Genomic DNA, 13,781 nt, shown 5'->3' with positions numbered 1-13,781 from the left:
CCCAAAGTGCTGGAATTACAGGTGTGAGCCACCACACCCAGCCAAAAAGTATTCTGAGAATCCCACAGGCTTTACCAAACTACCAAGAGCCCTTTACACAAAAAAGTTTAAGAATCCCTACATTAAGAACCATTTCCAATTTATTAAAAAGTCTTAATGGACCACAGCTTCTATTTGTCACTGGAATGAGAAGAATAGCTCTGCTAGAAGACACCAAAAGAAAATTACCTATAAAACTAAACCATGCTAGAAGCAAATGCTTTTTCAAGTTCTCAAAAATCAATACCCCAAGAGTCAGACCCTTAGTTCGGTAAAAATCTATTCACAGTCATCAAAGGATCCCCAATTTACACCATGAGTTAATTCCTAGGTAATTCCCAAAAAGAATATAATCCAAACCTCTAAACAAGAACAAGAGCACTTATTCCACCTTCCCCAATCTTCCACTTTTTACCTACCCCTAACCATTTCCTCTTAAACATTATAATCTATAAATCTAAAGATGAAGAGTTCCTTTCTTAAGGAAATTAGCAACATTCAAATGTATATACTTTCACATTCTTGTTCCAAGAACACAGAATTCCTTTTCTCTCTCCCATCCCACCTCTCTCAAAAGCGTAAGTACCCAAATTGGGCGAAGCCTTTAAGATGAACAATGACCACAGCATTTTTTCTAATCCCATGATGAAAATAAGATTCCTGTCATACACAAGGCCACCAAAAGAGTGGCAGCACATTTTTAAAATAAATAATCCTATCCCTCCCACTAAAAATTCAACTCTTGATGAAAATCTTCTCAGTCCAAAAGTAATCCATTTTCTAAAGGAATAAATTTCATGAGCAAAAAAAGTCAACAGCACAGCACAGAGCACAGGTCTAGTATGATACTACAGGTTTTCTTTCAATCGTTAAACCTACCTCAAACTACATTATGTGGGCATTTCTTTTGTATACCTACAAATAGTGTTATGAATTCAGTGCTGAGAAAAGTTAAAGGCATTTATTTATACAGGAAACTAAAGGCAAAATTAATCATCAGTTCCTGTAACTACCAAGACAAAATCAGATACTGTGCTTTGGCGAAATCTTCAGAAACCATGTATAGTAATTTTTAAAGCAAATCATAACACACACATTCACATACAAGTTTTATCCACAAATTCAAATATGAATTTCTTACTGTAATAAGAATGTACTCAAGTTTTATTTGGTTGAGAGGATGAGGACCAAAAAAATAAAAATAAAAATAGTTTCCTACTCTGAAGAAAACCCCTGAAGAACACACTTGTATCTCATCAAACAAGTCATGATACCTTTAACACCAAATTAACAGCTAAAAATTTCCATTTGACTACACAGTTAAGTCAGAGTACATTCTCTGTTCTTAATTAACTATAAAATACCTCAGAAAATGTTATGAAAAAATACAAATATGCATACTCACCTCCCAACTTAGGAAACAAAACATTTGTAATATGATTGAAGACTCTTGCAGGCCTCCTCAATAATATTCCCCTCTCTCCTCCCCTAACACCAAGAGGTAATCAATATCGTGAATTTGGTATCCATCATTCTCATGCATTTATACAACATTAATAATCATATAATAGTATTCCTAAACTACGTTTTGGAGAGGACACCACTGCAAATCCTCAGCTCCATACTAGCTTTTATCAGTACCCATCATTTGCAGTTTTAATAGAAATACAAATACATCAAGTGTGCTTTTGGGTGAAATTACCCCACTGCTCCTGCCAGATTCAAATTGTTAACATAGTCACATGACCAAGAACTTCATTCAGAAAGAGTATCTATCATTCTTTTCAGCTCCCCTCTAGTAAGTGTTGGCATTTTTATTCCAACTTAACATTAACAGTTTTGTAGTAAGAAGAGGATCATATTTAGAAATACAAAACCAACTTAAATCCCAGCTTTGCTTTTTACTTGCTACAGGACCTTGGGCAAATCCCTTCTTCCCAAGCTTGCATTTCCTCATCTGTAGAATGGAAATAATGACTATGACGATGCCGTGCTGACTTCCAATCATAAAGGGTTGTAACTGGTAGAAAATGAAATAATTAGTCATAATTACTTCAATATATTTTTTATAGGTACCTGCTCCTAATTAAAAAACGAAACTTGAAACACTTAGTAATATAATTCAGTTACTGCATTGGATAGGAAATGAAGTCCCACCAACCAATCAGCTTATCAAAAATGCAAACCAAATTTCATCAATATAGGCTCTATACAAGCTATAGAACACGGTATTATAGCTTTTCATTTCATAATTCTATTGAAATTAATGCAAACTCAAGGTTAATATTAAGAAAACAGGGCCAGGCACGGTGGCTCATGCCTGTAATCCCAGCACTTTGGGAGGCCGAGACGGGCGGATCACGAGGTCAGGAGATCGAGACCACCCTGGCTAACATGGCGAAACCCCGTCTCTACTAAAAAAATACAAAAAAACTAGCTGGGCGAGGTGGCGGGCGCCTGGAGTCCCAGCCACTCGGGAGGCTGAGGCAGGAGAATGGCGTGAACCCGGGAGGCGGAGCTTGCAGTGAGCTGAGATCCGGCCACTGCACTCCAGCCTGGGCGACAGAGTGAGACTCCGTCTCAAAAAAAAAAAAAAAAAAAAAAAACCAGAAGATGTCTAGTTTCATTGTCTAGATACTAGCTACTTATTTGGGGGACATGATTAATGTATGGTGCCTTTTTCAATGTTAATCACTTAACTTGTCTCATATACATATTTCACAACTGCAACTTTAATTTTTTAAAAATTAAAAATATGACAAGCCTGAAATCTATTACACATAATTCATTTTGGCATTACTCTAAGTAAACAGCTATTGATCAGAGTAAAAATGAAGAAAAGTCATTACTAGATCCATTTTAAGTAATAAAGTATAGAATATTACAAGAGGTTCTGTTTTTAAAAGAAAAGGAATGTGGGGTATTTTGTGACAGGCCAGTAAGACAGCTGGAACAAAGCTGTTTGAGCAACAGCTGTGCACCATGTACTGTTCATCTAAAACCACAAACTAAAGTAACTCATGTCAGACAACTTCATTGGATAATCAGCTCAGCCAATGGCTTTTCTGAAACTCTCACTACAAAGAAATATACACTAAATACGTACTTTGCAATGATTTGAGGAAGGAGACAAAATAAACACAATTGTCTGTCTCTAAATATAAAATTAAAAACTAAAAATTACAAACTAATAGTGAAACAGAAGTTTTCCATACTATTTTCACACCTCTCAGGCTTCATAATAGTAAGGAAATAACCCAAAGACTCAAAACTTAAATTCGAATTACCAATATGCAACCTCGCCATTCCTACTCCATTCTCAATTAACTTTCAAATGAACGAAAGTGCTTTGTCATAAAACACCTCGCAGTGGTTATCAGAAATTTCTGACATTAAGTCACTTGATAATTTTAAGGTAGTTCCCTATAGGCCAGGCGCAGTGGCTCACGCCTGTAATCCCAGCACTTTGGGAGGCCCAGGCAGGTGGGCGGATGGCTTGAGCTCAGCCTGAGTTTGAGAACAGCCCGGGCAGCATGGCGAAACCGTCTCTACCAAAAAAATACAACAATTAGTGGGGCATGAAGGTGCGTGCCTGTAGTCCCAGCTACTTCCGGGGCTGAGGTGGAGGATTGCCTCTACCCAAAGACGGAGGTAGCAGTGAGCTCAGATCGCGCCCCTGCACTCCAGCCTGGGTGACAGAGTGAGACTCTGTCTCAAACATAACATAACATAACATAACATAACATAACATAACATAACATAACATAAAAAAAAAATAAAGTAGTTCCCTGTAATCCCAGCACTTTGGGAGGCCAAGGTGGGCAGATCACTTGAGTCCAGGAGTTCGAGACCAGCCTGGGCAACACGGCGAAATCACATCTTTACAAAACCATACAAAAATTAACCGGGCATGGTGGTGCACGCCTGTACTCCCAGTTACTCAAGAGGCTGAGGTAGGAGAATCACTTAAGCCAGGGACGTCAAGGCTGCAATGAGCCGTGATTGTGCCGTTGCACTCTAGCCTGGGAGACCCTGTCTCAAACAAAATAATTTTTAAAAAAAAATTATTAAGTAGTTAACTGAAACTAACTTATTGGCATGGAAATTCCATGCCATTATCTGAAAATAATAATTCATATAGTACTCAAGCTACTACAAATCATTAATTTAAACATCTGCAACTTGTCATTAAATTATCAGACTTAACTTTTGTTTCACATTTCCACTTTTTTATTCCAAAAACCCACAAACCTCTCTCTAACCTTAAATTCGCTCCTTCCTCAAGTTAAGTAAAATGTATGCCTCTGTGTACCTGCACACAAGCCTACTTGCATGGGGCAAATTTCCCTTAGTTGACACATCTTAATTTTAGAGGCAAAAAGGACAAAATTACAAATTACACATATCTTTTCCATGTGATTTCTGAAACCTAAACATTAAATCTATTACAAATCTTCCTTTGCAGTTTGACTTGACTACCTGCTTACCTTTCCTTTCAGCTCACATCTTTTGACTACTGAAATGTCAACCACATCATCATTAACTAAAAACAGGCATTAGGAGAAAATTCATCAGGAAATAAGACAAAAGTTACAACTTTTAAGACCTTACTCTCAGACTGTTGTACACTTGCCAAGTCAGAATTGGCAGAGAGAAATTAAGAGAGGACTATCTTCTCCAAAGACTATTTTGGCTAAAACTGAATGTTACAGATCAACTTCTAATACTCAATATTCAAAGTGTATATGCCACATATGATCTCTGAAATCCAAAATAATAGCCAGCTCTTTTTCTTTAGTAACTAGATGCTATGGAACCATAATAGATACAATTCATCTTTCCAAAGGCCTCTTTTTTCCACTATTTATTTCCTGTGTCCTATTCAAGACTTTCTTTTTTTTTTTTTTGAGACAGTCCCACTGTTGCCCAGACTGGGGTGCAGTGGCATGATCTCGACTCACTGCAACTTCCGCTCCTGGGTTCAAGTGACTCTCCTGCCTTAGCTTCCCAAGTAGCTGGAATTATAGGCGCGTGCCACTACACCTGGCTAATTTTTTTTGTATTTTCAGTAGAGATGGGATTTCACCATGTCAGCCAGGCTGGTCTGGAACTCCTGACCTCAAGTGATCTGCCCTCCTCAGCCTCCCAAAGTGCTGGGATTACAAGTGTGAGCCACCGCACCTGGCCTCCACTCAAAACTTGACACTAGGAAATACCAACAAATATTTTGTTATGTGCTTAGTTCTGTGTAACAAAGGTATTCCTAGTCTGCGATTCTGAAAATGCAAATATGAATAAAATGTACAAACAAATATAACTAAGAGACATAGATTCAGACAAAACATAACAAATATATAAAGTCCTCTACTAAAATACTTATAGTCTAGGGCTTACAGGGTTTAAAATAACGTCAAGGTGAACCAGACACAGATTGTTGTTCAAGGTCTGAGCTACAGAAGAACAAAAGAAGGAAAAAAGGATCGTTTTCTAATCCAAAACCTTCTTTTAAGAATACACACACTTCCACTTGCCTCGGTGCAGAAAGCTGAGGTATGAAGGATTTAAAAACTTGAAAACTATCCCTTTTAAACATCTCTAATTCTACAAAAATATACCTCTCAGCCAAAAGCCCATATTTGGAGATTAAGATTTGGAGGATTTAATAAAATTTCATATTTGTTGAAATTCTGCTACTGATATTCTCCAAGAAATTGAAGCTCCCCAATGTCAACTTGCTGTTCAGCACCAAAACAAAGCAGAAATCTCAGTACCCCAAGGCAATTCTGAGATGACCAGCTCTTAACTTCCTAAACCAAGAATAGCTATGAGCAACTCTTCATGAATAAACAAGAAGAAAAACAAATATATTCTTCCACACAAAGAAAAATCACTTCCCTGGAAGTTGTTTCATTAAATAGTATCAAGCTTTATAAAAATACCAGTTTTGTGGCCTTCAGAAAAGAGAACATTATCGTTGTTTAATATCAGACCGAGAAATCAAGGGCACTAAATATGTTTTGGAGACAGTAATTATGTGTGACATGCAGAAAATTTCATCAAGTATGGAGAAGACAAATTTGATAAATCTTCCCAGAATAGAAAGGATCTTATCCTTTTCATTAGCTAACTTAAAACTGTACTATAAAAGTCAACAGAAAATCAATGCGTAAATAATAGGTATTTCAGAAGGTAATTGAAAAAAATGAATACAAAAATGGAGAAGAAAGTCTTCCCAGACCTGAGAGTGTTTCATCATTTCCCGGGAATACTAGTGACAGAGAAAAACTTCTAGTCATATCCTAATAAATGCGTCCATTTCCAATGATAAGAAAATGCTGCAAGCATACACCTAGAAAAGTTATTTCTACAGTACAGAAACTTGAGGCCAGAGAGATAAAGATGACAAATAAAGCAGAAAGTTGGGACCCAATAATTTTATACCCAGCCAAATCATCATTTATCATGCAAAATAAATTTAATCTTAGATATGTTTTCAGTAAAAAGTACTTGGAAATGTTCTTTAAATCACAATTCAAATTAAATTTGAATTAAAAAGTATCTCTACAACACAGTAACTATAGTTAATAACAATATATTGTACTCTTGAAAAATGCTGAATGAATTTAAGTGTTCTCACCACAAAAATGACAACTATGTGACATAATACATATGTTAGCTATATTTAGTCATTCTACAATGTATACATACTTCAAAATACCATGTTGTACATAATAAATACATACAATTTTATCTGTCAATTTAAAAATAAAAAGGCCAGGCCTATAATCCCAGCCCTATGTGAGGCCAAGGTGGGAGGACTGCTTGAGGCCAGGAGTTTAAGACTAGCCTGGGCAACAAAATGAAACCCCATCTCTAAAAAATAAAAATTAAAAAAGTTTGCTGGACATGGTGGCATACGCCTGCGGTCCTAGCTACTCAGAGGGCTAAGACAGGAGGAAGGTTATTTATGCCTAGGAGTTCAAGGTTGCAGTAAGCTATGATCATGCCGCTAGACTCCAGCTTGGACAACCGAGCAAGACCCTATCTCTAAATAAATAAAGACAATTTTAAAAACAATTAAAACTAGCTGTTCATGAGGATTGTTTGTAAACATTAAAACCAGACAGAATGATAGAAATGGCAAATAAAAGCAATAACCCTTAATGACAAAGGGATTAATGCCAATAGGTATTATTAACTATTGTAATTATAGCAATAACAGAATGCATAAGATTTTTTAAATCTTTTAAAAATACTGAATCTCACACAATTTTGGTTGTTGTAAATAAGGACAAAAAATGTACGAAAGGAGTGGGTAGAAACAGGGTACACAAAACTGCTTAATTCCCATTTTCCGTAACTGGGAATAAGACACTATTATTCTGATTCCCTAATTAAGTATGTTTAAAAATATAAATCATTTTATACAGAGCCAGATAGCTCACACCTGTAATCTCAGCGCTTTGGGAGGCCAAGGCAGGAGGATCACTTGAGGCCAGAAGTTCAAGACCAGTCTGGGCAACATAGCGAGACCTCGTCGCTACAAAACATCAAAAACGTAGGTACAGTGGCTCACACCTGTAATGCCCGCACTTTGGCAGGCCGAGGTAGGAAGATCATTTCAGCCCAGGAGTTCCGAGGCTGCAGTGACCTGTGATCACACCACTACACTACAGCCTGACCTGGGCACCAGAGCAAGACCTTGTCTTTAAAATTTTTTTGAAGAATATAAACAATTTTTAAGATAAATTCCAGCAGAAAAAAAAAATCTACTTTCCAAAAACCAACCACATAACACAGAAAAAAACAAAAACAGTTGTACAGCAAAAGACACACTTGGTGCAAAGGGAGGAAGTTATTATGCTAAATAAAGATTAGAGTTCATGGCCAAAACCTTACTGACCTAAATTTATCAACCTTTCCTTCCCAAGACATCTGGCTACAAAATTAAGAAGATATATTTTTTAAACAGAGAAAAAGTTGGTCCCCTTTATGCTCTGCTTGGTTCCTTTAGGCTTAATTTCATTAAATGCCTAGCTGAACTAATTATAAAGATCTCGTTAGCATAACTAAGTAAAACAAACTCTGCTCATTATTATTACCTAGAGTAGCATCAAAGATATTGCCTTGAATCACATGGGCAAGTTGGTATCAGGTTTCCCCCTGTAAAGTTGTTATTTTCCCCTGTAAAATTAATAACTTATGAGAACATACTTTGAGACTATGTTAACATCTACTACTCTCAAACTTTCACATACCAGTTTTAACATTCATTTTTACCCACTAGTTTTAAGATCCATTTATGGTTCTTACTTAAATCAATTGTTATAATTGCCAAAAAGCAACTTACTAATTCCACCTTTTCCTTTATGTTCATTCACTAGTCAGAATTCTACATTAAGGACTTCTAGATCATTTATTTATCATAGATCCTTACTCTATTTATGGGTAATAAACAAGTACTGTCTTATTTATTTCAATGATTAAATTGCCCTATAGTCAGTCAATGGGAGTTTTGCCAGGCTGGCTCCTGTATCTCTTTCAAATATCCCCATCATTTTACTTTTTTGAGCACTCCCTTATGTTATGAGACTACAAGATGCTCTAAGCATATTTTGCATTTTTTCTTCCCCTATTCTAGAATACGCCATTTCTCTAAGGTTCCTTCCAGTAGAGAACAGTATTAATGGTATTTAGAAACCAAGATCTAGTGCTAGGTGATCTCATTGCTAAAGGGGTATCACTGCTTCCTGGCCATCTTAGCAGACAGACGTGGAAAAAGATGTACAGATGTATGCATGTGTATCCATAATAAGATCTATTTCTATATCTACATACTTTTTTGATTTTTGGTTTTGAGACAGAGTCTCGCTCTGCCGCCCAGGCTGGAGTGCAGTGGCATGATCTCGGCTCACTGCAAGCTCTGCCTCCCAGGTTCATGCCATTCTCTTGCCTCAGCTCCCAAGTAGCTGGGACTACAGGCGTACGCCACCATGCCCGGCTAATTTTTTGTATTTTTTTTGTATTTTTTGGGGGGGGGACGGAGTCTTGCTCTGTCGCCCAGGCTGGAGTGCAGTGGCACGACTAGGCTCACTGCAACCTCTGCCTCCCAGGTTCATACCATTCTCCTGCCTCAGCCTCCCAAGTACCTGGGACTATAGGCGCCCACCACCATGCCGAGCTAATTTTTTTTTTTTTTTTTTTTTTTTGTATTTTTAGTAGAGACAGGGTTTCACCATGTTAGCCAGGATGGTCTCAATCTGCTGACCTCATGATCCGCCCGCCTCGGCGTCCCAAAGTGCTGGGATTACAGGTGTGAGCTGCAGCACCCAGCCTATATGTACATACTGCTAAAACCATGAATTTATGCCACTATCTTAAATTCCAATCAAACATCAGAGTTCATTTTAACCTTCACCCTTTTCACCTTTGTAACTCCCTTCTCCAACAGTGAGAAACTGGCTCCCATTTTCCACAATATATTTACTTATTTGCTTATAATAGTATAGACAATTGCTTCAAAATTGCAAACCCATGCCTCTATGACAACAAAAACCAAAAATTCTAGTTAACTCTATTAACTAGAGTTCAATGTTTGTTTCAATCTTTTCGTCTTTATCCTGAGGACAGAGTTCAAATACTAGGATCAAAAGTTACCTAAATTAGTTGTTTTTCACTCTTTCAGTGTAGTTAAGTTACTCATTTGAAATACAGTTCAGTTCATTTGTTTCTGTTTGTACTCCCCCTTAAGGTGTTTTTTTTTTTTTTTATCACTTGATTTGGTTGGTGTGTTTATTGCTTATATACTCAGTATGTGAAACATTAACATAGTTCCAAAAGTCAGACAGGTATCCTCAGAAGGGTCCCTGCCCCCATTCCCTGTATCCTTTCCACCGCATACCTTTTTACCCATCCTCTAGGAAATCAATCTTATCAACCTCCAATTTATCTTTGTGTTTTGTTTCTGCCCCAATGAATAAATACATATGTATTTTCTTATTTCTCCTTCTTTCTTACACAAAAGGTAGTATGCTATACACAAAGTAGTAGATACTTTTGCACTTTACTTTTTTCACTGATTCTGTAAGTTTGGTTTGTGTGATCCCTCCAAATCTCATATTGAATACTGATCCCCAAAGTTGGAGGTGGGCCTTAATGGGAGGCGTTTGGGTCATGGGGGTGAATCCCTCATGAATAGATTAATGCCCTCCCTGGGACTGGAGTGTGAGTGAGCTCTTACTTATGTTCCACTATAGCTGGTTGTTAAAAAGAGCCTGGTGCCTCCCCATTGGCTTGCTTCTCTCACCATGTGACGTCTGCACACGCCACTCCCCTTCCCCTTCTGTCACGAATGGAAGCTTCCTCACACCCTCATCAGAAGTAGATGCTAGTACCGTGCTTCTTGTACAGCCTGCAAAACTCCGAGCCAACAAAACCTCTTTTCTTTATAAATTATCCAGCCTCAGGTATTCCTTTAGGGCAGCAGGGGTGTCCAACTTTTGATTTCCCTGAGCCACACTGGAAGAACTGTCTTGGGCCACACACAAAATACACTAAACTAACGATAGGTGATGAGGTTAAAAAAAATTGCAAAAAAAAAAAAAAAAAATCTCATAATGTTTTAAGAAACTTTATGAATTTGTCTTGGGCCACATTCAAAGCTGTCCTGGGCTGCATGCCACTCACAGCCTGAGTGTTGGACAAGCTTGCTTGAAAGCAAGACAAACCAAGACAACTGAACAACACATCCAAGAAAGCACTCCATATCAGTTAGTCATACCCTTTCCCACTCTTGTTCACAGGTGCATAATGCTCCACTGGATTTTCCTATCACGTAGGTTGCTTGTAATTTTTGTAATTAAGAAATGCTGCAACCTTATACATGTGTATTTTCATACTGTGGGAAGTGCGTCTTCTGGGTAAACTCTGAGATTTGGGATTGCTGAGTCAAAAGGCATGTATGTGGTCAAATAAATACATCTTATGTCGCCTAATAACACATAATTTCTGTATTATTTCTGCCCCCCAAAAAATGCATAACCTGAACCTAATCACGAAGAAACATCAGCCAAACCCAAATTGAGGGAACTCTACAAGTAACTAATTTGTACTCTTTAAAAATGTCAATGTCATAAAACAGAGACTAAAGAACTGTTCCAAAGTAAATAAGACATGAAAATAATGAATTGGATAATCAGCTTTTCTTTTGCTATAAAGGGCATAACTGGGACAACTGGCAAATTTCAAACAAATTCTACACATCAGGTAATAATATAACAACAAGTCAAGATTAATTTCTGAGTTAGGTCACTATATTTTATTCATGAAAGCAAATGCAGCCAAGCACAGTGGCTCATACCTGTAATCCTAACATTTTGGGAGGCCAAGACGGGTAGATCACATGAGGTCAGGAGTTCAAGAACAGCCTGGCCAACATGGTGAAACTCCGTCTCTACTAAAAATACAAAAATTAGTAGCCAGGCATGGTGGCAGGCACCTGTAATGCCAGCTACTCAGAAGACTGAGGCAGGAGAATGACTTGAACCCAGGAGGTGGAGGCTGCCGTGAGCTGAGATCACACCACTGCACTCCAGTCTGGGCAACAAAAGTGAAACTCCATCTCAAAAAAAAAAAAATTATCCGGGTGTGGTGGTGGGTGCCTGCAATCCCAACTACTCGGGAGGCTGAGGCAGGAGAATGCCTTGAACCCAGGAGGTGGAGGTTGCAATGAGACAAGATCGCACCACTGCACTCCAGCCTAGGCGGGGCGACAGAGTGAGACTCCGTCTCAAAAAAAAAAAAAAAAAAAGGCCGGGCGCGGTGGCTCAAGCCTGTAATCCCAGCACTTTGGGAGGCCGAGACGGGCGGATCACGAGGTCAGGAGATCGAGACCATCCTGGCTAATACCGTGAAACCCCATCTCTACTAAAAATACAAAAAACTAGCCGGGCGAGGTGGCGGGCGCCTGTAGTCCCAGCCACTCGGGAGGCTGAGGCAGGAGAATGGCGTAAACCCGGGAGGCGGAGCTTGCAGTGAGCTGAGATCCGGCCACTGCACTCCAGCCCGGGTGACAGAGCGAGACTCCGTCTCAAAAAAAAAAAAAAAAAAAAAAAGAAGAAGAAGAAAGCAAATGCCCTGGTTTTTCAGGCAAAGAGATATTTAAGGATAAGGGTGGCATCATGTCTTCAACTTACACTCAAATGTTTTTAAAAACTATATATTGCAGGGAATAAAGCAATATGGTAAAATGTTGCCATTTGGGAAATCTGGTTAAAGTCAAAAAAGAAAGCAACATCAGATGTCTTTTTAACACTTATATTCTTATTTCTACTGCTGAATTTTACTTACATGGATAAAGAGCTTTCTCCCAGAAAAAAAAAAAAAAAATTCATCGTATAAGGTGACAGTAAGTTAAAGACGGCAGTATTAAACTGTTAGTACATACCAACAATAAATTGACTATAATATTTTTAATTAAACTGTAATTTAAAGCTGTTTAGTGCTATGCAACAAAAAATCACATGGCCTTTATAAAACACTAAAAATGAAATATAATTTATAAGACATCAAGGAGCTCAGTCCAATTATTCTCAAGTACAATTTAAGACAATTTATATTTCTTCACATCTTTGAAATACATTTTTCTTTGCAAAAAGATATAAATCTAAGGCCTACCAAGTATAATAGTTGTAAGTTTCAATCTCAAACAGGCTCAGTAGCTCTGCCCAAAGTAATTCAAGATCAAGGCCTTTCAACAAAATTCATGACTATTAACCCCATGCTGTCTACACGCAGAGTGAAAATCCTTTACTCATTATCACTTTTCATTAAGGAAGGCACAGTGGAAGTAACATCCAAAAGACCATTTTCCCCATCAGAAAAAAAGGTGTTCAAGTGGCATCACAAAATGTTTCAATTGTATCAGACCAAGTTTAATTTGAAAAAGAAACCTTTAAAATATGTGTGTGTGTGTGTATTTTTTTTTTCTTTTTTTGAGATGGAGTCTTGCTGTGCTGCCCAGGCTGGAGTGCGGTGGCATGATCTCCACCCACTACAACCCTCCGACTCCCAGGTTCAAGCATTTCTCCTGCCTCAGCTCCTGAGTAGTAGTAGCTGGGGTTGCAGGCACCCGCCACCACACCCGGCTAATTTTTGTATTTTTAGTAGAGACAGGGTTTCACCATGTTGGCCAGGCTGGTCTCAAACTCCTGACTTCAAATGATCCGCCAGCCTCAGCCTCCCAAAGTGTTGGGATTACAGGTGTGAACCACTGTGCCCAGCTAAAATATTTTTTTTTTAATAGTTTTTTTTTTTTTTTTTTTTTTTTTGAGACGGAGTCTCGCTCTGTCGCCCAGGCTGGAGTGCAGTGGCGCGATCTCGGCTCACTGCAAGCTCCGCCTCCCGGGCTTACGCCATTCTCCTGCCTCAGCCTCCCGAGTAGCTGGGACCACAGGCGCCCGCCACCTCGCCCGGCTAGTTTTTTGTATTTTTTAGTAGAGACGGGGTTTCACCGTGTTCACCAGGATGGTCTCGATCTCCTGACCTCGTGATCCACCCGTCTCGGCCTCCCAAAGTGCTGGGATTACAGGCTTGAGCCACCGCGCCCGGCTTTTTAATAGTTTTAAGAAAGTCTCTTCCCACTCTCCTCCCCCAATGTAAAGTTATCAATTTATTTTCCTAACTGAATGGAACAGACTATTTTCTTTTTTTTTTTTTTTTTTTTTTTTTTTTTTTTTTTTTTG

General features: G+C 38.4%; 1 protein-coding gene across 5 annotated transcripts in view; it reads right to left on the bottom strand.

Moving 5' to 3' along the window:
• Positions 1–13,781, bottom strand: part of RRAS2 (RAS related 2) — an 80,741-nt gene that overhangs the window by 60,579 nt on the left and 6,381 nt on the right. Inside the window, exon 1 of one of the 5 annotated variants that reach the window (XM_025357940.1) lies at positions 1,445–1,690. The exons of the other annotated variants lie outside the window; for them this stretch is intronic. Coding sequence (XP_025213725.1) covers positions 1,445–1,468 — 24 coding nt within the window. The 5' untranslated portion in view covers positions 1,469–1,690. Of the gene's footprint in view, positions 1–1,444; positions 1,691–13,781 lie in introns of those variants that run through there. 5 annotated transcript variants of the gene reach the window in all.

The sequence above is a fragment of the Theropithecus gelada genome, chromosome 14 (genome assembly GCF_003255815.1).
Source record: "Theropithecus gelada isolate Dixy chromosome 14, Tgel_1.0, whole genome shotgun sequence".
NCBI classification, from domain to species: Eukaryota; Metazoa; Chordata; class Mammalia; order Primates; family Cercopithecidae; genus Theropithecus; species Theropithecus gelada.
This window is presented reverse-complemented; position numbering and strand designations above follow the sequence as displayed.